The following is a 24421-nucleotide window of genomic DNA, read 5'->3' on the forward strand; positions in this document are numbered from 1 at the left end:
TCCCGAGTCTCTAGTGACATAACTGAGACTTGGCATCCAAGAAGAATTCCAATCTTTGTGGGCTAGCAGATGACTGACCCACCCACAGGACTACAAAGACAACACAGAACACAGTAATTTATGCTGTGTTTTTCTGATTTCAAATGAAACTATGTTCCAAAGTCATTCTGTTCCTTCATGTGTCCTCCCCTCCCAATCAATCATGTGGTCTTCTTGGAAGCCATGTAGGACCAGAGATAAATAGTTGTTCTTTTAGAGAGGCCTGTTTTTCTGTTCAATATAGCCTCATGTTATTTTTGTTCTTTAAGTACCAGCATTTCAGTGAATGTTTGTTTGCTAAGTATTTCCTTTAAAGGAAATTTTTCTGTTATGAAAAAACAGAGCAAAGGTCAGAAAACTTTGACTACTCACCTGGTGAAATGGCATGAGAGAGCCTCTCACTTGGGTATTTCTCCTGCATGGCCATCAACACTGTTATTTGGGCCAACTGTAGAATGAAGGAACAACCAGTCAGATCTCTCCATTATCTTTTAATTCCTTGTAACTCGCTCCTATTCAACTGAACTGTCAAAACCACATAGGATTCGTCTTCCACATGTTTTGCTCAAGATATTTTTAAAAATATTTTATTTATTTATTTGAGAGAAGAGAGTGAAAGCATGAGCAGGGGGAGGGGTGGAGGAAGAGGGAGAAGCAGACTTCCCTACGAGCAGGGAGCCTGACGCAGGGCTCAATTCCAGGACCCTGGGATCATGACCTGAGCCGAAGGCAAATGCTTAACTGACAGAGCCACCCAGGCGCCCCTCCTAAAGATATTTTTTAAAGCAAAGCAACACCCAATTCTCTATCCTACTTCTCTTCCTAAAGAGAGAAAATCTAGAACCAAATGGAGACTCTCAATACTGATCTTATATGTCCTAGAACCCCTCAATTGTTGCAAAAATTAAAAATAATATTACTTTTTTTTTTAAAGATTTTATTTATTTATTTGAGCACAAGAGGGAGGGAGCATGGGCGTGCAAGAGTAGGGAGGAAGGTGGGGTGCCTGGGTGGCTCAGTCGTTAAGCAGCTGCCTTCGGCTCAGGTCATGATCCCAGGGTCCTGGGATCGAGTCCCGCATCGGGCTCCTGCTCCGCGGGAAGCCTGCTTCTCCCTCTCCCACTCCCCCTGCTTGTTTTCCTGCTCTCGCTATCTCTCTCTCTGTCAAATAAATAAATAAAATCTTTAAAAAAAAAAAAAGAGTAGGGAGGAGGGGCAGAGGGAGAGGCAGAAGCAGGCTTCCCAGTGAGCAGGGAGCCTGACAACCCCAGGCTTGATCCCAAGACCTTGGAATCATGATTTGAGCTGAAGGAAGACGCATAATCAACTCAGCCACCCAGGGGTCCTATAAAATTACCTTGAATTAACAAACTTTACCATAGATTTCCTCAGCCATGGAAACAGGATTGGAGAGTGGGGTAGGGAAAGAACTAAATAACCAAACCAACAGTGAGGTATTATAACTTCAATTATGATTAACATAAATTCTCCAATTCCTCCAGTAATGAAAGTTAATTATAGGATGTACAAATAGAATTCTTGGTCATAACCAGAACCCCAATTCTCAGCTGGGAACATGAGATTTTCTTCCCATTTCCCTCCTACTTCTTAGAACATTTATATTTATTCTAATGGTAGGCTGTGAGAAGTCAGCAAAAGTCTGATTACTATCTGTGTAAACAAAAGCCTTAATTAACTGTAACTAACAGTAGCAAATAATAACATCTTATACTTGCATAGCACCTGAGAGGCATGGCAGTCAGTACAGGGAAGTGGTTCAGAGTATGTGCTTGTGATCAGACAGCTTGGGTTTGAAGTCTGACTTAATTAGCTGTGTAACCTTGGGCAAATTTCATATCTCTGTACCTCAGTTCCTTCACATAAAAATGAGGATGGGGGGCGCCTGGGATGCTCAGTTGGTTAAGCGTTTTGCTTCGGCGCAGGTCATGATCCTGGGGTCCTGGGATCGAGTCCCGCATCCAGCTCCCTGCTCAGTGGGGAGTCTACTTCTCCCTCTCCTCCCCGCTCAAGCGATCTTTGTCTCTCTCTCTCAAATAAATAAAATCTTTAAAAATAAATAAATAAATAAAATAAAAATGAGGACAGGGGCGCTTGGGTGGTTCAGTCGGTTGGGCACCCAACTCTTGATTTCGGCTCAGGTCACACGGTCTCAGGGCTGTGGATGGAGCTCCATGTCGGGCTGCGCATTCAGCAGGGAGTCTGCTTGAGATTCTCTCTTTCCCTCTGCCCCTCCCCCTGCTTGTGGGCATGCACGCACTCTCAAATAAATCTTAAAAAAAATAAAATAAGGGTGCCTGGGTGGCTCAGTTGGTTAAGCGACTGCCTTCGGCTCAGGTCATGATCCTGGAGTCCCGGGATCAAGTCCCGCATCGGGCTCCCTGCTCAGCAGGGAGTCTGCTTCTCCCTCTGACCCTCTTCCCTCTCGTGCTCTCTCTCTCTCATTCTCTCTCAAATAAATAAATCTTTAAAAAATAAAAATAAAAAAATAAAAAGAGTGAAAATGAGGATAGGAGTGCCTGATTTTTATTTACTTATTTGAGAGAGAGAGAGAGACAGCGAGAGAGGGAACACAAGCAGGGCGAGTGGGAGAGGGAGAAGCCGGCTTCCCGCTGAGCAGAGAGCCCAACACGGGGCTCAATCCCCGGACCCTGGGATCATGACCTGAGCCAAAGGCATATGCTTAGCTTAACGACTGAGCCACCCTAAATGTCCAACTCTTGATCTCAGCTCAGGTCTTGATCTCAGGGCTGTGAGTTCAAGCCCTGTGTTGGGCTCCATGCTGGGTGTGGCACCTACTTAAAATAGTAACAATAAAAATAAATAAAAATGAGGATAAAGACAGGACCTAATTCATGCTAATTCATTTAGAATTAACTCACAACAGTGCCTGACACATATTAAGTGCTTAATTATGTTATTATTATTATTACTTGGCAGTTTACATCAATAAAAAGTGGCATATGGTCGTCCCTGGAAGATAAAGTATGAATTTAGAAACTGAATTTGTAAGAGTCCCCAAAGAGTTTGAGACAAACTCAGTCGATAGATCACAATTCTTAGATGTGAAATTCAACTTTGGTGAGAAAACAAAGGCGGGCGCCTGGGTGGCTCAGTTGGTTGGGCGACTGCCTTAGGCTCAGGTCATGATCCTGGAGTCCCGGGATCGAGTCCCACATCAGGCTCCCTGCTCAGCGGGGAATCCGCTTCTCCCTCTGACCCTCTTCCCTCTCATGCTCTCTCTCATTCTCTCTCTCTCAAATAAATAAATAAAATCTTTAAAAAAAAAAAGAAAACAAAGGCTATATGGGTACTATTTCTCTAATGTGCTTTACTGACCTCTATAGTTCTCTGATAGTAACAACAACCCAAACCCTTGCTGATTCACTGCATCTACAACAGAAATGGTTAACACCCACTGAAATCCCAGGTCTTCACATAGTGGGTAAGAGATGATCAGTAAAAGCTTCAATTTATGGCTGTTATCATTTAGTGTGTTAATGGTGACATGAAAGGATTAGAGGATCTACCCAGCAGTGATATCAAATGGTCAATATCAAACTCCTTTTCTTCACTCATTTGTTTAAGGCATAACAAAATGGTAGTAAAGGCCCACTGGACTCTGAGACCTTTCCAAATTCAGAGGAGTTAAAAATAGGATGACAAAAGAACTCTCAGTTAAACAGAACTACTCTATAACTCGGCAATTCCATTCCTAAGTATATGTTCAAGAGAAATAAAAACATGTTCACACAAAATTTTGTACATGAATGTTCATAGTATCATTATTTATAACAGCCAAAAAGTAGAAAAAACTCAAATGTCCATCAACCGATAAATTCCATTTATATGAAATGTCCAGAATTGGCAAATCCATATAAACAGTAGATTAGTGGTTGCCAAGGACTAAGAGGAGGGAGGTAGGGGAACGGGGAGTGACTGCTAATGGATATGGTGTTTCTTTCCAGGGTGATCAAAATCTCCTGAGATTAGATAGTGGTGGTGGCTGTACAAACTTGTGATTGTACTAAAACCACTGAATTGTACACACATAAAACTGAATTTTATTGTACATGAATTTTACCTCAATAAAAAAAAAACAACTCCCACAAGGAGTAAAACAGTATGGAAGAGATAGTTCTTTTTTTTTTTCTTTCATAAGTAGGCTCCAAGCCCAGCATGGGGCCCAACACAGGGCTCAAACCCACAACCCTGAGATCAAGACCTGAGCCAAGACCAAGAGTTGGACGTTTAACCGACTGAGCCACCCAGCTGCCCCTGGAAGAGATAATTCTTGACTTTTTCCTACTAAGTTCAGAAGTAGATGAGCTACTGATGGAAGTTTTTAGGACCATTTGAAGGACATAAAGATTTCCTGAGATAAAAGTGAGAGATAAGGGACGCCTGGGTGGCTTAGTCAGTTGGGCGTCTGCCTTCGGCTCAGGTCATGAATCCAGGGTCCTGGGATCGAGTTCTGCATCCGGCTCCCTGCTCAGCGGGGAGCCTGCTTCTCCCTCTGCCTGCTGCTCCCCCTGCTTGTGCTCTCTCTCTCTCTGACAAATAAATAAAATCTAAAAAAAAAAAGAGAGATAAAAGAAGTACCAAAAATAACCAATTATACAGCCAAGAAAGGTAAGAGTGAATGGAAGCAGACAGAAGAAATACACAACACTGATGGTTTCTTTTTTTTTTTTTTAAGATTTTATTTATTTATTTGGCAGAGAGAGACACAGCGAGAGAGGGAACACAAGCAGGAGGAGTGGGAGAGGGAGAAGCAGGCTTCCCGCAGAGCAGGGAGCCCGATGTGGAGCTTGATCCCAGGACCCTGGGATCATGATCTGAGCCAAAGGCAGATGCTTAACGACTGAGCCACCCAGGCATCCCTTAACATTGGTGGTTTCTATCTTCAAAGCCCTTTAAGCTACCTAAGTATTCATTCAACAAATTTAACATGTATTGAGTACTTACTACCCACAAAGCACTGTGCTAAACACTCTATTATAGGTATAATGTCTTACATTTAATGCTCACATCAAACCTATGAAGCAGTAACTATTATTACCCTTATTTTATGGACAAAAAAGACGAAGGTTGAGAGAAGTGAAGGTCATATAGTTAGGAAGAGGCTTCAAAGCCAGGACTGTGCTCTAATGCTATTGAGAGTCTAGTCAGCATTCTTTCTGTGTGTGACAAAAAGAAATAAAGTTAAGAAGGCACCCTAAGTTGGAGTTTCTGCTTCAGACACAGCCAGAGGTGCAAGTCCCAAAGTAGTTAAGAGCAGGGACAGCTCATACAATTTCTTCACGTTGCCCTTGGTCACCACCCAGGCTCTATTTCCCGAGGTGCCACCCAAGAATTAGGTTTTGACTGTTGTAAGTACTTCTCCCCTTGAAGAATTATGTTAGTGTGGAACGTCACACTTGGCAGCTGTTGAGAACCACATCAAGACAAGAGAGGATTTGAAGCGATACATAGCTGACAAAAGCGCATTAAGAATCTCACACCATGGCACTATTTTCATGACCTTGATCATTCATTACACCAGACCTAAAGAAAGAGAAGCAAAAACCTTGCCAAGAAGTTTTTTACAAAGTTCTGAGACATACAACAACCAGACTATTATAAAACCTACAAGACCTAAGGGCAGGTCATGAGGCATGGTTATCTTAATCATCCTGGTGTCATCACCCCTCCCTACCTAGCACACAGTATTCGATTCATCAACCAAAATTTACTCAGGGCCTACTATTCGCCCGGCTCTGTGCCATGTGGTGGAAATATTCTGGTGTAAAAGACAAACGGGGTTCTGATCTTCCTGTTTTAGCGTGATGAAGTGCCGAAAACCCTCTATTGCACAAATTCGCTGGGTGCTCTAGACAACCTGGATGCCCCTGACGTTTTAGGTCAGATAAGTCTTTGCTGGGGGGGCCGAGGGGGGGCGCTGTCCTGCACATAGTTGGATGTTTCACAGCAGCCCTGACTTCTACCCACTGGATACCAGGAGCAATCCCCGAGTTGTGGCAACCGAAAATGTCTCCTGACACTGTCATATATCCCGTGCGGGCTGGGAAACTCCAGCCTAGCGCCTTCACAAGAGCCGCCTGTCCCCCGAACCCTAAGTCTCTATTCATCCCGTAACCCTCAGCCCCAACTTCCCTTCCTCAAGGAGGGCTCCCTGCCCTCTCGGACTACACCGGCGCCTTCTGCCTAGTGCTGTGTACTTCTCCAGCCCACACCACGGAGTGCTAACCGAGTCGTCACCCGGTTCACGTCTACTCTTCTCCCGGGACCGTCTGCTCCGCTAAGGCAAGCAACGTGCTTCCCGCCGTCCCCTCCCCCGGCGACTGGCACAGGGCCTACCCTTTACAAAGGTAAAGCAACTGCTGTGGAGTGAACGATGGAGAGAGCCACGCGAAGAGGGCGGGAAGGCGAGCGAGTCGCGAGGGGGCGTGTGCGGGGCATTATTTTAGGAAGCCCAGCGGGTGAGAAACCCAGAGGGGAAGGGCTTAACAGCCCCGCGCATGCGCTTCATCTTCCCGCGGCCCCCGAAGAAGGTAGGTCATGAGTGTCTGGGGCTCCTCTGGGGCTCCTCCGGGGCCCCCTGAGGTGAGGCGGAGTCTCCTAGCCCGACAAGGGCTCCCGAGGGGAGGAGGACTTACGTAGGGCCGAAAGCGGGCAGCGAAATCCCTCACACAGGGACGCCGACTGCGGCCACCACGTCAGCCGCGGGCGGCGGTTCAATCCCTCAACTCGCCTAACGGCCGTTACACACCCACCAGGCCGCGCGCCTCAGAGCGCGCGCCGCTCCGGCCCCGCCCCTTTCTGCCCGCCTGCGGCCAATCAGGAGTCGGGCCGCGCCCGTGTCCCGCCCCCGCACGCTGCGCTCGGCGCCGGGAGCGGACGGATCTCTCTGCGCATGACCCCACCACTGCTCAGAGCCTTCTCTTGAGTCCCTAGCCGGGTCTTGCATGTGGGTGGAGCCCTAGTCCCCCGGGTCCCGGGTGGCTTGCTGGACTTGGGCGGTTCGAGGAGCTGGAGGCCAGGGAAAATCATTCGGGAGCTCCAACACACACACCTGCCCCACCCTTCTCCCGTTCCCCACGGCCTATTAGTACTTCCACCTGAAATGAAGCAGGGGGTCACGTTGTGGTCCCGAGTTAGGATGTGGCCTAGGTCACTGCCCTGTCAGGGTTAGGGCTGTTTGTGGCTGGGGTCAGGGCTTGGGCTGGGTTAGGGTCAGTGGTCAGACTGTGACCAGGACTCAGGTTGAAGGGTAACAGATCGATCTTGCCTCCCTACCGAACCTCGGTCCGCAGGAAAAGAACTAAGTTCATTTGCATTAATATATACTTAAGAATCAGACTAGGGAATTGTTAAAAGGAGGAACAAAGTCATCAGCCAAAGGATAGTGAAAAATTCCAGGCTTCTGGAAACCTGACTTGGGAGGGAGAGGCATAAAAAGTTGTGTGATTTCTTAACTTTGAAGAACCAGACTTAAAGAGAGTTAATTACTGGATTAAATTCACTCTAGAGTTAGGACTCTGGGGATGTGCTCCAAAGTTCTATTCCGCCCCACGCCCCCGCCCCCAGCTTCATATAACATTTTAAGGTAAGCATACAGAGGCATAAAATAGGTTTAATGGATAATGAATCTGGGTATGATGTGATAGATGCATTTAGGGGGTATTCTCTGAAATTAGGACCAAATGCTTTTATTAAGACATAAGTGGTAAGGATAGGCATCTAAATGAATAAATTTGTGGACTAGTGGGTAGGAAGTAGACTGATGGGTGGTGAAAACATCTACTCGATTGCTTCTATTTCTTTTGTGAAAAACATCTGTGAAGAGGGAGGGAACAGGGGCATGTAGAGGACTGAGAAGAACTGGGAGGATTTGAAGAGCTGATGCAAAGAATGGAAGACAAACTTGACTGGAAACATAGTGGTAGTACTAAGATTTAAATTTACAAATGACAAATAGTGCAGTTGTACAGTTTTCTCCAATGGATTTTTAAAAAGATTTTATTTATTTATTTTTATTTTTTATTTTGTTTTTTACAGTCTTGAGGTCTTTTATTTTCTTTACATTTCTCATGCCATAAATTCATAGGGAATAGGTTCCGGAAGTTCGGGCTCTTTTCCATTAGTTCTAACAAAGTGTGCTTCTTTGGGTGGGGCAGGCTGGTGCTTCAGTTGAACCCAAGGACCTTTCTCTTTGGCTCCCTTCTTTTTCTGGTCATTTTCCTTCACATGCTTCAGGAAGCTGTCTCAGCTCTTTGAGTGTTTAATATGCTCAATGCGTGCATTAATGCTCTTGGCAAGAATCTTGCCCTTAACTTGTTTGTTTACAACAATGCCAACAGCATGCTGAGTAACGCTGTAGACTCTTCCAGTTTTGTGGGGCATTCCTTTTTGAACAGTGCCAATTCCCTTGATGTCCACAATATCACCTTTCTTATAGATTTGCATGTATGTGGCCAAAGGAACAACTCCATGTTTTCTAAAAGGTCTAGAGAACATATAGCGGGTACCTTTCCTCTTTCCCTTTGTGTTGGTCATTTTGGCGAATTACTGGAAGATGGCGGGCGGTTCCTTAAGATTTTATTTTTAAGTAATCTCTACACCCAAGAACTCACAGCCTGATCAAGAGCCGCATAGTCCCACTGAGCCAGCCAGGTGCCCCAAATATCTGTATTTTATTTTTTTAATTAAAAAAATTTTTTTAATATTTTATTTTATTTGTCAAAGAGAGTGCGTGAGCATGCATGCACAAGCAGGGGGAGCGGCAGGCAGAGGGAGAAGCAGGCTCCCTGCTCAGCAGGCACAAGGCGGGACTGGATCCCAGGACCCTGGGATCACCACCTGAGCTGAAGGCAGACGTTTAATTGAACCACCCAGGTGTCCCCAGATATCTGTATTTTAAAAGTAACTGCATTATCATATTGCTAATTTTCCCAAATGTGAATGAGTCTTCATATTTTAACCAAGATTTGGTGTTAATTTCAGAGAATATTCACAATCAATTTTTAGTAAGAGATAGTCTTAAATCTTCAGTTACTCCCTTATTTTAAAAAGAGCTGGGGGGCGCCTGGGTGGCTCAGTTGGTTAAGTGACTGCCTTTGGCTCAGGTCATGATCCTGGAGTCCCGGGATCAGTCCCGCATCCGGCTCCCTGCTCAGCGGGGAGTCTGCTTCTCCCTCTGACCCTCCCCCCTCTCATGCTCTCTCTATCTCATTCTCTCTCTCAAATAAATAAAAATCTTTAAAAAAAAAAAAAACCTGGGGCGCCTGAGTGGCTTAGTCGTTAAGTGTCCACCGTCGGCTCAGGTCATGGTCCCAGGGTCCTGGGATCGAGCCCCGCATCGGGCTCCCTGCTCAGCGGGAAGCCTGCTTCTCTCTCTCCCACTCCCTGTGCTTGTGTTCCCTCTCTTGCTGTGTCTCTCTCTGTCAAATAAATAAATACAATCTTTAAGAAAAAAAAAAGAAAAAAAAAGACGTGCTGCAAGGGGTGCCTGCGTGGCTCAGTCAGTTTAAGTGTCTGGCTCTTATTTCAGTTCAGGTCATGATCTCAGGGTTGTGGGCTCAAGCCCTGAATTGAGCTCTCCAGCTCAGCAGGGAGTGCGCTTGAGATTCTCTCTCCCTCCCCCTTTCCCCATTCCATGGTTGCGCACGCATGCTCTCTCCAAAAAAAATAAATCTTAAAAAAAAGACTTAATGAAAATTTAATGTCAATGGAAAAAATAAAAATAAATGTCAATGACACTATCACCTGACATGACTGAAAAAAGCCAGATATGTGTCACCTTAGCTTAATCAAAGAACATGAGAAAACTAACTGCATCTTAGTTTTTTTTTTTAAGATTTTATTCATTTGACAGAACACAAGCAGAAGGAGCAGCAGGCAGAGGCAGAGGGAGAAGCAGGCTTCTCGCTGAGCAGGGAGCCCGATGCGGGGCTCAATCCCAGGACCCCAGGATCATGACCTGAGCCGAAGGCAGACGCTTAACCGACTGAGCCATCCAGGCATCCCTGCCTCTTAGTTATAATCATATCATTAGAGCTACCACTTTTGCCTCTGCATTCGTGTTGTCTAATGGCTTATTTTATAAGCATCTATTGTTACACAGCACAGAGGCTTCTTTCATGTGGTCAACCAAGTATAGTTTAAGTTCAATAGCTTCCTTGTTTACTTTTGTTTCATTCTATTTTCTTTTGGAGATATTTAGTATAGTCAATAATATTTTGCCTTTATCCTTCAGTGTATATTTTATTTTTTTATTTTTAAAGATTTTATTTATTTGAGAGAGAGGGAGAGTGCACGAGGGGCGGGGGAGGGGCAGAGGGAGAAGCAGACTCCCCACTGAGCAGGGAGCCTGATACAGGGCTCAGATCCCAGGACCCTGAGATCATGACCTGAGCTGAAGGCAGATGCTTAACCAAGGCAGATGCTTAACCGGCTGAGCCACCCAGGTGCCCCCAGGATATATTTTAAATAAGGGCATGGGTTAATGCCTTCACCAACAGGTCTATTTAAATAGTCTACTCATGGGCGCCTGGGTGGCTCAGTTGGTTAAGTGACTGCCTTCGGCTCAGGTCATGATGCTGGAGTCCTGGGATCGAGTCCCGCATCGGGCTCCCTGCTCAGCAGGGAGTCTGCTTCTCCCTCTGACCCTCCCCCCTCTCATGTGCTCTCTCTCCCTCATTCTTTCTCTCAAATAAATAAATAAAAAAAAAAACTTAAAAAAAAATAAATAGTCTACTCATGGGCGCCTGGGTGGCTCAGTCATTGAGGTCATTGAGCGTCTGCCTTCGGCTCAGGTCATGATCCCAGCGTCCTGGGATCGAGCCCCACATCGGGCTCTCTGCTCCATGGGAAGCCTGCTTCTCCCTCTCCCACTCCCCCTGCTTGTGTTCCTGCTCTCTCTCTCTCTCTCTGTCAAATAAATAAATAAATAAATAAATAAATAAATAAATAAATAAAAGCTTTAAAAAAAAATAGTCTACTCATAAATAAATAAACTACTCCAGACCTATAAAGTGAACGTGAATTCCCAACGAAATGTAAATACTTGTATGCTGATTTAATAAATGTGTGACTTTGGTGTACATAAAAAAATATGTATTGATCATCAGACTTAATTTTTTTCAGGAGCTGTGAAAACATTAAATGACAAGAAAAGTTCTTGCAAATGAAACGTTAAGACTGTTAGATTTAGCTTTTATTGTTGTTTGTACCAAAATATTTTCCCAAGAAATTAATTTCCAAAATGATCATAGATATCAATCAAAAGTAGTACTTCAAAAACAAAACAACTAACAAAAAGAGGCCTTCTTGTGATTTTGTGAAAGTGCCCCCTCTGCCAGCTTACAAAAACCTGTCCTGTTTCCTGGTCCATACACCTACTTCCTGCACTCAACTGTCCTTTCTGTAAGGTCCAAAGACTGTGTCTTATGTACTGTTGAGTCCCCAGGGATTAACACAGGAACTGGTACATAGTAGATTCCAACTCATTTTTGAATGGATAAATGATAGTAGCACAAACACTGCTCCCTATATCCACCTCTACTAGGAAGGGGGGGTGCTTATGAGGTCAGAGATAATTAATAGGCAGGATAATAACATATGGAATCATTTAATCCTAATTCTGAAATTGAATAGCTCTTGCCCATTCTGCAGAAGAAAGGAGACAGGACAAGTTGGCCAGTGCCCAGGAACCTTCCCTGGAACCAGAGTCATACAGTCCCTGTGTTGAAGCAGAGATCATCTGGTCAAAGTCTTTCACATATAGGGGAACCAGAACGTATAGAGAATAAAGTGACTTCTCACATATATACATATCCCGTTCCTCATAAAGTGCTTAAGCTTTGTAGTCAGATTACACAGAAAAGGAGAGTCAAAGTAGAATTCCTTGCTGTTTACTGGCCATTCTTTTTGCCCAGCCCCCTATCACATTGAGCAGCCCAGTCCTGCCCTTGGAAGAGTTCCAGAGATGGGAAGGGATGGTGGGATGAGGAAACACAGCTTGAAACTCAGCAGCCACATTTCTTACCAGATGGTAGTTGGGACACGCAGGGTTCCATCTTCACTCCCTAACAAAAGGACAGACTACTTCTCTCCCTAAATCTTCCTCCACCCCACCCTTACCTCAATGAAACTAGAAGCCAAGGGCTAGAGTTGGGGGAAATATCTGGGCAGGATTTTATCCCAGCATCAAGCCTATCAGAAGAAAGATAGTCATCCAGGCTCCTGCAGGAAAGAAAGAAATGATTACAAATAGGATGCAGTGGCTTTGGGAACCTGGGAAACTTTTTAGGCTTAGATATTCCACTTTGGGGGATTATTTAGTAATCCATTCATGCATTCTTTCAACAAAGCTTTCCTGGGACCCACTGTCCCAACTGTCTGACAGTCCCTCCCTTAAATTGGGGGTGAGGCAAATGGAGTACAGGGATGAAATGCACTCTCTAGTTTAATGGGAACCCCACTCAGCCCCCCTCACTTATTACCTGCCTGACCCTAACCCCTAGTCTAAGTCATTTCTGGATAGTCTCAGGTTCTGATGTGTTAAACTCTAACTGTGGCTACCAACAACCCCACAATGACAACTCTGCCATGTACTGCTGAGTAAGCTTGAGACTTGGAGAGGGTAACTGACTTCTCCCAAGTCACACAGAATTGAGCAGAGACAGGATCCAAGACCAGCGCCAGCCAGAACCCAGTATGCACCCCCAGACCCTGGGGCGCCTACCAGAATTTTACACCAATCAATCCCTGTGCACCAACCTGCCGAACACCGGCTGCTGGAGGCATTGGACTCTGAAACCACATAGAAAGAAAGATTGAGCTTGAGGAACCATCCTGACAGGATTCCCATTGTTTCATCAAGATTGAGAGAAAGGGCTGACCCTTTGTTGAAGCAGGGCCTCAGAAGGGTGTGATGATGACCCTTTTGCCTCTAATTTGAATGGACTTACTAAGATAGGCTTTCCCCGGAGGGTCAGCTCTTTGGAAGACTCTTAGGGAATAGAAAGAAGAGACTATTCCAGATCGGCAAGGAAAATATACAAAAGCAGGCTGGCACAAGGGACAGACAGACTAGAAGAGTGAACTGGTGTGGCAGGAAGGGTGGGAATGGGAGGAGAGGAGTAGAAGTTGAATGAGGACAGGATCTGGGAGGGGAGGGGCCCCCTCCAGAGCAGAGAAGAAACTGAGGATATAGATTTGGGGAGGATATGGACCTGGATTGAGGGAGGAGTGTAGGACAAGAAGGTAGGAAGGATCTCAGAGCAGGTCAGTGGGAGGTTCTGCAAGAGGAGTCAAGGAGGGCGCCTGGGTGGCTCGGTCGTTAAGTGGCTGCCTTCCGCTCAGGTCATGATCCTGGGATCCTAGGATCGAGCCCCGCATCGGGATCCCTGCTCCGCGGGGAGCCTGCTTCTCCCTCTCCCACTCCCCCTGCTTGTGTTCCGTCCCTCGCTGTGTCTCTCTGTCAAATAAATAAATAAAATCTTTAAAAAAAAAAAAAAAGAGGAGTCAAGGAGGCCCCTAAATGACCCAGTTACCGCTTATCCGGTTGGGCCCAAACACCATCCAGCCCGCGCCGCTCTCCAGGAGCTCTTGCGCCGGGATCTCCCAGGTGACCTCTACTGCCTACAGGTCTGCGGGGGACACATCATAAGGGTAGCGAAGTCCCTCCCAGCCCCAGCCAGGGAAGGCCTTTGCCGGAGACACCAGGGAGCTAGGTGTGTTCCCCAAAATCCCGCCCCTTAGGTCAATCCACTGGCCCCTTGCTCCACAAGCCCCACCCTCGGTTCCGCCCCTGACAAGATAGGCCAATCCCCAACTCCTCCGTCCTCCAGGCCCCTCCTTAGTCCCGCCCCCAGGGCGGTGGCATTGGTACCTTGCTAGGCGTCTGGCTCCCCAGTGGCGGTCCCCAGTGGCCGCCCCCAGCGGCTCCAGGCGGAGGCTGCCGCGACTGCCTGGAGACCCGAGGGCTCCCTGCTTACTGGCTGGCACGGGTGTCCTTCCCGCTCGTCACACAAGGTCACTCGGCTGTGCAGGTAGAACGTGTCGTTGGTCACGAAGTGGAACGGGTTGAATGAAGGCCAGCGTCACTGGCAGAGAGGCCCCGTTGGCCCGCAGCCCCTGAGCCGCCAACCGAGTTGCTGGCTGAGCAGCTGGAGGGGAGAGGCAGCGTCACTTACTGTTTGGAGTCCTGGCTTGGGCCGGCTGTGTGGACGCAGAAACATTGATTTCCCCCTTTTCGCTGGTGCTGTTTGAGTGTAGATGCTGCGTCTCGTACTGAGAACTTTACATGTATTATTTCATTTCATCCTCACATCAATCCTAGGAGGAAGACTATACTTTTGTTCCCTTCCCCTTTGTTTCTCTCTCTTTCTCTCTCCCCTGACTCCTTTCTTTCCTCCCCCTACTTCCTTCCTTCCTTCCTTCCTTGCTTCCTTCCTTCCTCCTTCCTTCCTTCCTTCCTTCCTTCCTTCCTTCCTTCCTTCTCTCTCTCTCTCTCCCTTCCTTCCTTTTTCTTTCTTTCTTAAAGTTTGCTTGACTGGGCATAGTTTATCAATCATCACTTATAACAATAATTGCTCCAAACTGAAAAAAGGAAATCTCAGTTATTGGTGGCAATGTCGGGATTGGTGGGCAAACTGACAGACATAGAAAATTCTGAGCTATGGGATTAGGGGATAGTGGTCTGAACTGTCCACACTATTGTCATGGTGACTTTTTCTTGAGGTGACAATAACTTAAGTGTAACCCTTTCACTATAACCAGTAATGTTTGGATAGGCCTGTGCTGTAGAGTCCATGGCAGAGAGAAATTCTTACTATGGTCCTTGGGAGAATTAGGGAACACGAGTGAACAAAACAGACCAAAACCTCCTATTCTCTTGTGGGTAAGGGGAGACAGTAAATAACTTAATTTTAATTTTTTTATTTTTTTAATTCAATTAGCCAACGTATAGTACATCATTAGTTTCAGATGAATCACTTAATTTTTAAAAAAAACAAATGATCTCATATAATATGGCATATAGTTAGGAGGTGATACATAGAAGAAAGAAATTGATTTAGAATGGATGAGTGGAGAGTAGTTGCAATTTTAAATAGCATGGGCGGGCTAGGCTTCATTGAAATGGTGACATTTTAGCAAAGACTTGAAGGAGATGAGAGTTTGCCCTTTGGGTATCAGGGAGTTGAGGGTTTCCAGAAAGAGCAACCAGCCAATGCAAAAGTCTAAGGGACAGCAAATTACTTACCCACTGAGTTACCTGTCTACACAGATGCTATCTCCTTGTGAGCATTAGGGAATCACCTGTCTAATCTCTGTCTCTTGTACGCCCCGAGGCCCATTTAGTCTTTTTACCCCCATGGTCTTTATTTCCGGGGCTCAAGCTCACCATCAGTAAATCCATTCCAGGTTCCACTTTGATTGACCCCCCCTTTTTTTTTTTAAGGAAATGAGGACACTGAAGCTCACAGAAGTTAAGTGGGTTGCTGAAGTCTCTTCAGCAGCCTGGCTGCTGTGTCCGCCCACACCTTTAATCACTAGGTTCTCTTTCCTTCTGACAATGGAAGAATTACATGCTAGGACAGATTTGTGGTGTTTCAGGACCCAGACTCTGGAGCATGAATAGACCAACGGCTGTGTCCTTGGTCATGTTATTTAAACTCTCTGAACCCTCTCTAATCCCCTCATCTGTAAAGTGGAGGAAATAATACTTCCTAGGGCTGTTTTCAGGAATCGGTGAGGTAATGAATGATTCACTGTGCTCTGTGAAGATTTGTTAATATTAATGAAATACAAACAGCTCCTAACCTAGACCGCAAGCTGTTGAAGGTAAGGACTTGGCCTTACTTATCTCTGTGTCCCCAGCATTTAGCAAGTTCTGACACTTACCAGTTGTGTGAACCGAGCCTCAGTTTCTCCATCTATAAAATGGGAATAAAAATTATCTCATACAGTGGGTTGTGAGGCTTAAATGAGTTAATATATGTGAAGTCAGGCGCCTGGGTGACTCGGTCAGCTAAGCCTCCGACTCTTGGTTTCTGTTCAGGTCATGATCTCACGGTTGTGAGATTGAGCCCCGTGCTGGGCTCTGTGCGCAGTGCAGAGTCTGTTTCAGATTCTCTCTTTCCCTCTCCCTCTGCCACTCTCCTCTCTCTCTCTCTAATAAACAAATAAAATCTTAAATATATATATATATGTGTAGTAATTTGAACATGCCTGGCATGGAGTAAATGCTATGTCAGTATTAGCGATTAAATGTCATGCATGTCAAGTATATTACATAGTGTAGAGCACTTTGAAATGTTAGTTTTTGTTTTTTACATTTATCATTGTAGGCCCTCAATAACTGTTTGAGGAAAAAATAAAAGGAATGAATGTCATTTACTGGCTGTAATCTTGGGAGAGAAACCAGCCCTAACTTCCTTATGCCCTAATTTACTCATCTGCAAAATGGGAATGAGAATACTACTTGCATTCATTCAACAAACGTTCACCTTTGAGTGAACTTATGTTCTCTTACTTACTTACATAAGCACTTACGTTCTCCCAGTGCTTATGTACCAGGGATAGAGAGGAAAGTCACAGGATCTGTGCTCATGGGTACGAAAGCAGCCTGCTAGGAGGTTACCGTGGCCTGACAGACACTTACCTCTCCTTCACAAAGTGGTAGGTGGACTTAACAGCACCAGTCCTGGAGATGTTGGTGCTGGCAAAGACCTCACTGGCCACGGAGGCAAATCTGTCTGGATCAATGCTTGTGGCTCCGAGGACCACATAGAATGGCTTGCCAAGAGGATTGGTCTGTTCTCAAGTACAGTTGAGAGTTGAGGGTCCGTGAAGATGCCCAGGATGACAACGACATCTCCAGTGCCCAGAACATGGATGGTTCCATATCTGGAGAGGGACAAGAGTGAGATTCTCACCATGAAACCACAGAGGGAGGGATACTCACTCACCTTCTGCCTTGCACCCAAGGTCACTGAGCACTGGTAGCTAACCTTCCTCCTGGACTTCCTGAAAAATGAGGGGCCACCTAGGACCCTTGAAGCCATCCAAGCCAACCTACCCCATGGCAATTTACATAAACAACCCATAATGCATTACTTCATGGAAGCATCTTTTTTCTTCCACTAATGCTTTGAGTTTCAACCTAAGAGGTACCTATGATTGGTGGTTGGGCATGGGGGGCCAACATCCTGAGAGTGATGACTCCTTCTGCCTGGATTAGACGTAGCAATGAGAACTCTGGAAGCTTCACAGGGCCCAGCCTGAGAGGCAGCTCATAGGAAAGAACTCACGGGAAGACCGCTGGGTTAGACTGGGTCTGGCTGACGTTCACCACCAGAAGGTATGTGCAGCTGAAGCTGAGCCTTGTGCAGTCAGTACTGATGAAGCCAGGGTGAATCTGCAGGAGGGGCATCTCCAGAGAATGAAGGGCGTAGCTGTTGTTGGTCTAGAAAAAACAGGGAGGCAGCCATTACCCTCACATCTCCAGGAGAAACACCATCTCCTGTCTTCATTGGCTGCAAGTTGTTTATTTAAATAAAAGCAATGGCTGAAGTGAGGTGCCTGGGTGGCTCAGTCAGGTAAGCGTCCAACTCTTGGTTTCAGCTCAGGTCATGATCTCAGGGTCATGGGATGAAGCCCTGTGTCCAGCTCAGCGGGGAGCCTGCTTGAGATTCTCTCTCTCCCTCTCAGTCTGCCCCTCACTCCACTCGCAGGCTGTCTCTTTCTCCCCCTCTCTGTAAAGAAAATACATACATACATACATACATACATACATACATACATACATCTTTTAAAAAAACGTAATGGCTGAAGTTTACTGAGCATGAGCTGTGTGTCAGGTATCGGCGCCTGATCACAACTCTCTGAGGAGAGTTCTGTTTATTAGTTCCCATTTTACAGAAGAGTAAATTGAGGCTTAGAAACTTAAAAGACTTGCCCAAAGCAAGTAACAGAGCCTGAGTTCAACATTTCTCTGATTCCAGAGCCCATGTTCTTCACCTGTGTGCCAGTGGCTCTCAAATTTCAGTGTGCATTTTAGAATCCCATGGAAAATAGATAATCACCGGAGTGCTTGTTAAAATTGCCAAGTCCTGACCCCTACCCCAAGATTTAGATATCTTTTTGGTATTTTATTGTTTCCAGAGGATTTTTTTTTTTTAGAGAATCACAATGAGGTGTTTTGTTGATATAAATACTGCAGTTTATTAAAAAGAATACTGATAGAGAGTTCTGGGGGCATAGTTCTGGGGACTTAGTTACTGTACACTGAAACTGCCAATTCTGTCCCATGACCTAAGCAAGACACCCCATGATTCTCTGGGTGGCAGAGCTAGAGATAATGGTAGACACTAGGAGGAACCAAATCACCCCTTTAGGACAAACTCTGGTTTTCAAAGTGATCTCAAGAGATCTAGAGCCTCCCTTGAAGGGGCATGAAGCCCACCTACATGTTGGAGAGAAGCTGATTCAGCAGTGAATGCTTACTCCTCCCCCATTCAATCAGAGCTGCCCTGTTTTTATATATTTGTTTTTATATTTAGGTTTTATGTAAGATCTCTTCCAAAGAAGGGAGGTGGCAGCATCAGTGAGCAGTTAGGAGCACAAACCAGCTCTGGTAATAACTGTGTGACTTGGGAAAAATCTGACCACTTCTCTGAGACTTAGATTTTCATCTATAAAATGGGAATGTCACAGGATTATTGTGAAGATTTAACGATAGTCCATATAAAAAGACTTTGATGGGGCACCTGGGTGGCTTGATCGATTAAGCGTCTGCCTTTGGCTCAGGTCATGATCTTGGGGTCCTGGAATCCAACCCCACATCAGGCTCCCTGCTTAGCGGGGAGCCTGCTTCTCCCTCTCCCTTTGCCATGCCCCCTGACTGATGCTCACTCTATCTTGCTTGCTCTCTCAAATAAATAAATAAAATCTTAAAAAAAAAAGACTTTAACCCATAGCCCCTGGCAAGAAATTAATAAATATTGGTTGTGATTGCAGTTGTTATTATTTTAAAAGGTTGTGTGGCTGTCAAGCTTGGAAACCAATATACCAATCCATCAAACATGGTACCATTTATAAGGGTGTTCCCAGTGTGATGGAGGACAACATGGTCTTTTCCCCAAAAAAGACTTGACTCCATTCCAAAGAATTATTCCTCAGTCAAATAGATGTAAAGTTATGACTGGTGCCCAATCACCCATTTCTCAGTCTTCTCCACACCCCACCCCTCCCACACAGACTCCCCCATTCTTATCAGGCAGCCCCTCCCAGCTTGCTTACAGAGAGGCACAGTCCACAAGTACCCTCTGTCTTCTCCATCATGAAGACCTGCACATGGCGCCCTCCATCTTGTTGACACTGGGACATTCTAAGAAGGTACCTTCCCTCAGGATCCAATGGTGAGTCTTCAGGAAGCGGCTGCTCAGGACCACCTCAGTTGTCTGTGCAGGGCCACCTATACCAGGGACAGATCTGCAGGAGGACCAGAGCCAGTGCAAGGGCTCCTGGGATGATGATATAGAAAAGTGTACTTGTTCTAATCTGCATAGAGGGACACTGTGGGGCTATTAGCCCAACCCACCATGACTCCCTTAAATGAAGACTCCCCTCATAGGATGTGAGACCCTTACACCATGATGGCCCTGGGTGGCCCCAATCCCTGGCTTCGGCTGACCCACTCACAGTGTCTCCTAGGAACTGAACCTAAATTAAGAAGGTGGTATAAAGCTTGAGATTCTGAGACAGCCATTCTCTGTCATGCGTGCTGAGAGGTGGGGGAGCCAGTGTGTGGAGAGAGGAACCAAGGAGGTGCAGGTACAGAATGGGAGAGAGAGAGACGCAACTCCCTGGTTCCTGCCACTTTCACAGTCCAAGTCCTAATCTCTGGAGAACCTGGTTGGAGCCTATCCTTGGCCTCTAGGAGACAGCTTTTTTTTTTTTTTTTTAAGATTTTATTTATTTATTTGAAAGAGCACAAGAGGGAGCGGAAATGGACTCCCCGCTGAGCAGGGAGCCCAACATAGGGCTCTATGTGGGGCTCCATGTGGGTGGGCCTCAATGTGGGGCTCTGACATGGGGCTTGATCCCTGGACCCTGACTTAACTGACTGAGCCACCCAGGCACCCCCAGGAGACACCTTATAGTAAATCCTCCTGTCTTCCCTCTCATTCCAACAGGTAGCCTGGGCCTTGGAGTTTTTGAAGGGCCTAAACTGTTTGAAGTCAAGGACTCTTTCTGTCTCCTAAAGGTTGAATCTGAAGAGACAATGCTGGGGTGCCAGGCTGTTGTAGTCCATGGAGTGTGTGGCTCTTGATCTCAGGGTTGTGAGTTCAAACCCCACGTTGGTTGTAGAGATTACTTAAAAATAAAATCTTAAAAAACAAAAAATGAAGAGGGGCACCTGGGTGGCTCTGTCATTAAGTGTCTGCCTTTGGCTCAGGTCATGATCCCAGGGTCCTGGGATTGAGCCCCGCATCAGGCTCCCTGCTCAGCGGGAAGCCTGCTTCTCCCTCTCCCACTCCCCCTGCTTGTGTTTCCTCTCTCACTGTCTCTCTCTGTCAAATAAATAAATAAAATCTTTAAAAAAAAAATGAAGAGACAATCCTGAGGGAGGGAAGGGAGGGGAGTGAAGGGAAGGAGGGAGGAGGGAAGGAGAGAGCTCCTTTGTGAGCCAGGAGGAAGGGGCATCAGCATCTTCAAGTCCTCTTTAAGACTTTTTAGTCTCATGAGCCAACAAATTGTTTTATTTTATTTCATGGTTTCAATTTTATTTATTTGTTTGTTTGTTTGTTTGTTTTGCTCAAGCCATTTGGAGTTGGGTTTTCTGCCACTTGCAACACACGTTGTCCTGATGCATGTCAAACAGTGATGCTTTTGGGGTGACAAAAGAGAAGTTAATGCTTAACCCTTCCCTTCTTTCTGTGCCTATTCTTTCCACGCTTTTTTTTTTAAAGATTTTATTTATTTATGTGTGAGAGAGAAAGCACAAGCAGGGAAGCAGCAGGCAGAGGGAGAGAGAGAAGCAGGCTCCCCCCTGAGTAGGGAGCCCGCTGTGGGACTCGATCCCAGGACCCCGAGATCATGACCTGAGCTGAAGGCAGATGCTTAACTGACTGAGCCACTCAGGTGCCCCCTCTTTCCACACTTTCTGTCAAATTTGGGATGAGATGTTTAAAAGTCATTGAAAAGCAAAACGTAATGGAGATATTAGTGTTAAGCATTTCTGTACTTGTTTTATTATATTGAATTTTAAGACTTTTCTCCCTTTCCTTTTTAAAAAAAGCTCACCATTTCTGTTTGGGCAGGCATGTTTGGTCAGAGGGACAAGTTACAACTTAACGGCAGGTGCTCTGTACCAGTGTTTGTTCAGCGGGACAGGGTGTGGGTTAAGTCAGTCACATAACTTTCTGCTATTGCAATCAATAGTATGTTGTGATACAGAGTACCAAATAATAATATCAATAAAGCTAACCCTCAAACACGAATGCTATGCAGTAAATGTGCTCTTATTATCCCCAGCAGAAGAAAATGAGGCATAGTTCAAACCCAGACAGTCTATCTTGCAGAGTCCATATTCCTACTAACCTGGGAAAACAACACAAAAAGAAAAGCTGTCTCTTGTTTCTCTCTCTGTCAAATAAATAAACAAAATCTTTAAAAAAAAAAAGAAAAGGAAAGGAAAGAAAAGCTGTTTCATTCTCAGTGCATGAAAACACAGGATATACTTCGTAATTTCTGTGGGGGGATACATACAGCATTTTACAAGTGAGCGCACTACCCTGGTCTCACCAATACAGTTTGTTGACAGGGGGATAATCTTCTAATGAGCCAGCACCTACACAGGGCTTTACTAAAACCCCCTGGGTTGGACTTGTCACCCCAGTCACTTCTGCCTGCCCAGCTCTGCTCTGCTCTCATCTGAATTCCTCTCCTCTGCAGCTGGGTATATTCCAAAGCGCTGCATAAATGTTCCTCAGAATGAGGAGTCTAGGGACAGATACACTTGGGAAATGCATCGGGCTTCCGGCTCCGTGGAAAGCTGCTTCTCCCTCTCCCACTCCCCCTGCTTGTGTTCCCTCTCTCACTGTCTCTCTCTCTCTCTCTCTGTCAAAAAATAAATAAAATCTTTAAAAAAATATGATTTTTAAGGGAGTCATGGTAGATAGTAGAATAGTAAAGGCTCTGAAAAGTACTGCAGTCAAGAAACCATTTTGTTTAATCCAGTAGTTTCCCAATATATTTAACAATAACCCCACCCTTTTCTGTGTGTGTAACATCTGTTGAAATCCCAAAGCACTGGTGTCCCACAAAACACATTTTGGAAAACACTGGCCCCAAGTTAAGCACTGCCTAGTTTTGAATGCAATGGAAGCTTCATTCCAAGGCTGGATTATCCAGTGATGAAAAGAAGTATTTTTTGAAGGAATCTGGTATTTTAAAAAGCAGAGTAGTCATTTTAGGAAAATCAGAATTTGATAAAATTTAAAGGTCTGGGAGTTAGAATTACTTTGACAATGACAGACATATGTTTGGAGGACACCATCATCTTTTTGGTTCTAGGACCCAGCTTCTGCCCTGCCAGAGGGTGAGCCTGGGATTTAGCTGCACCACTTGAGGGAGGCCCTGTGAATTCAGCCTCTCTGTAATATCTGCCACACTGGTGTTGTCCCAACAACGATCTGGCCCCTCCTGGCCTCTGCTGGGGCTAGAGTTCCTTCCTTCGGGAAGATTCATTCTCTGGTCAGTTGGGGCCCCAGGGGCTGGGGGCTGATGAATTGTCCATGCTACCTCTGCTACAGAGTGAATTTTTATGCCCCCCCCATCCATATGTTAAATCCTAACACCAAATAACGATGGTATTAGGTGGTAAGGCCTTTGGGGGTGATCAGGTCATGGAGATGGAGCCCACATGGATGGGATTAGTGCCCTTATAAAGGACACCCCAGAGAGCTCCCTTGCCCCTTGTACTATGTGAGGACACAGAGAGAAGACAGTTGTCTATGAACCAGGAAGTGGGCTCTCACCAGTGCTGGTGCCTTGACCTTGGACTTCCAGCGTCCAGAACTGTGAGAAATAAAATTCTGTTGTTTATAAGCCACCCAGTCTGTGGTAGTTTGTTCCAGCATCCTGAACTTATTGCCACAACCTCATGTGCTCAGCTACCTGTCCTCTTACTAGAAAAACCACCTCTACCGCAATGGACTCTCCAGATGCCAATGTCTGGGCAAACCTCACTGGCCCTCCCATAGCCACTGGACACACATTTGTCTGGGCCTTCCTAGGGTTATGATGTCCACTCTGACCCCTGCCTCTTCTTTGCTGTACAGACATGAGCTGCTCAGACTCACCTGAGTGGGTGTAGTAGCTGTCATTTCACATACAAACTCCCCCATCAGTGGGTACTTGTCCAAAGCACAGGCTCTGGCTCTGGGACTACTGCTCTGAGTGCGTTTAGGGGAAACCTGACTGGAGCCAGTCATGTCAGAGGACTTTGCTGTCCCCAAGGAGCTGCGGATGAGGGCTGTCAAATGAGCAGCTGCTGTCTCAGGTGACGGGGCTGATCCCACTGGCCAGGAAGGTGTCTGTGTGGCAGGGCTGTGATGTTCCTCACGAGGGCTATTCTCGGGGCTGGGGGTGCAGCTGTAGTGTCTCCTTGCTGAGTCCCAGACGTGGCTGTTCCAGGAACAGTCGTCCCGAGGATGGTCAGGGTTAGTGAAGTGGCGTGGACGACTGCACTGGTTGTCATGGGTAGAGATTCTTTTTTTTTTTTTAATGTTTTATTTATTTATTCATAAGAGTCAGAGAGAGAGAGAGAGAGAGGCAGAGGCAGAGAGAGAAGCAGGCTCCCCGCCTAGCAGGGAGCCCGATGCAGGACTCGATCCCAGGACCCTGGGATCATGACCTGAGCTGAAGGCAGACGCTTAACCATCTGAGCCACCCGGGCGCCCCATGGGTAGAGATTCTTTCACATCAGTGATCTTGTTCAGTGTCGTCTGGGAAATCGTTGTGGCTGACTTCTCAGACACAGTGGCTCTCATGGACCTCACTGATATGATGTCATCACCCGGTATGTTCAATGCTGTTAGAACTGTGATCATCGTGGCTGATATCTGAGAGTCAGTGGACACTGATGATTCCAATCCATTGATTATGGAGCTTGATGCTGATGGGGCTGTGGTTGGAGGCCTGTGATTCTATTTTAGGGCTTAGCTGAAGTGGCCATGCTAGACAAGGCTGTGTTTTTGGATCTCTCCTCCTGAGTCTCAAGTATTGGGGTTTTCTGCTCAGTGGGACAGCAGAGCTGTTGGCTTGTGGTGAAGTGAGAGGAGTATCT

The 24421-nt window shown here is 46.0% G+C and overlaps 1 protein-coding gene and 2 pseudogenes across 2 annotated transcripts in view; all 3 read right to left on the reverse strand.

Moving 5' to 3' along the window:
- Window positions 1-6805, reverse strand: part of CEP85 (centrosomal protein 85) — a 33091-nt gene extending 26286 nt beyond the window's left edge. For both annotated transcript variants that reach the window (XM_028113998.1, XM_028113996.1), the window contains exons 1-2: window positions 6717-6805; window positions 412-487 (exon numbers count right to left, since the gene is read on the reverse strand). In XM_028113998.1, the coding sequence (XP_027969799.1) occupies window positions 412-466 (55 nt within the window). In that variant the 5' untranslated portion in view covers window positions 467-487; window positions 6717-6805. The remainder of the gene's footprint in view (window positions 1-411; window positions 488-6716) is intronic.
- A 1343-nt stretch (window positions 6806-8148) lies between these two features.
- LOC114216931 (large ribosomal subunit protein eL21 pseudogene) lies at window positions 8149-8633 on the reverse strand (annotated as a pseudogene).
- A 3634-nt stretch (window positions 8634-12267) lies between these two features.
- Window positions 12268-19455, reverse strand: LOC148164552 (uncharacterized; annotated as a pseudogene).
- Between the last annotated feature and the right edge of the window lie 4966 nt (window positions 19456-24421).

The sequence above is a fragment of the Eumetopias jubatus genome, unplaced genomic scaffold (genome assembly GCF_037043125.1).
Source record: "Eumetopias jubatus isolate StellerSeaLion01/CBP00866 unplaced genomic scaffold, mEumJub1_p1.0 scaffold_4, whole genome shotgun sequence".
Lineage (NCBI taxonomy): Eukaryota > Metazoa > Chordata > Mammalia > Carnivora > Otariidae > Eumetopias > Eumetopias jubatus.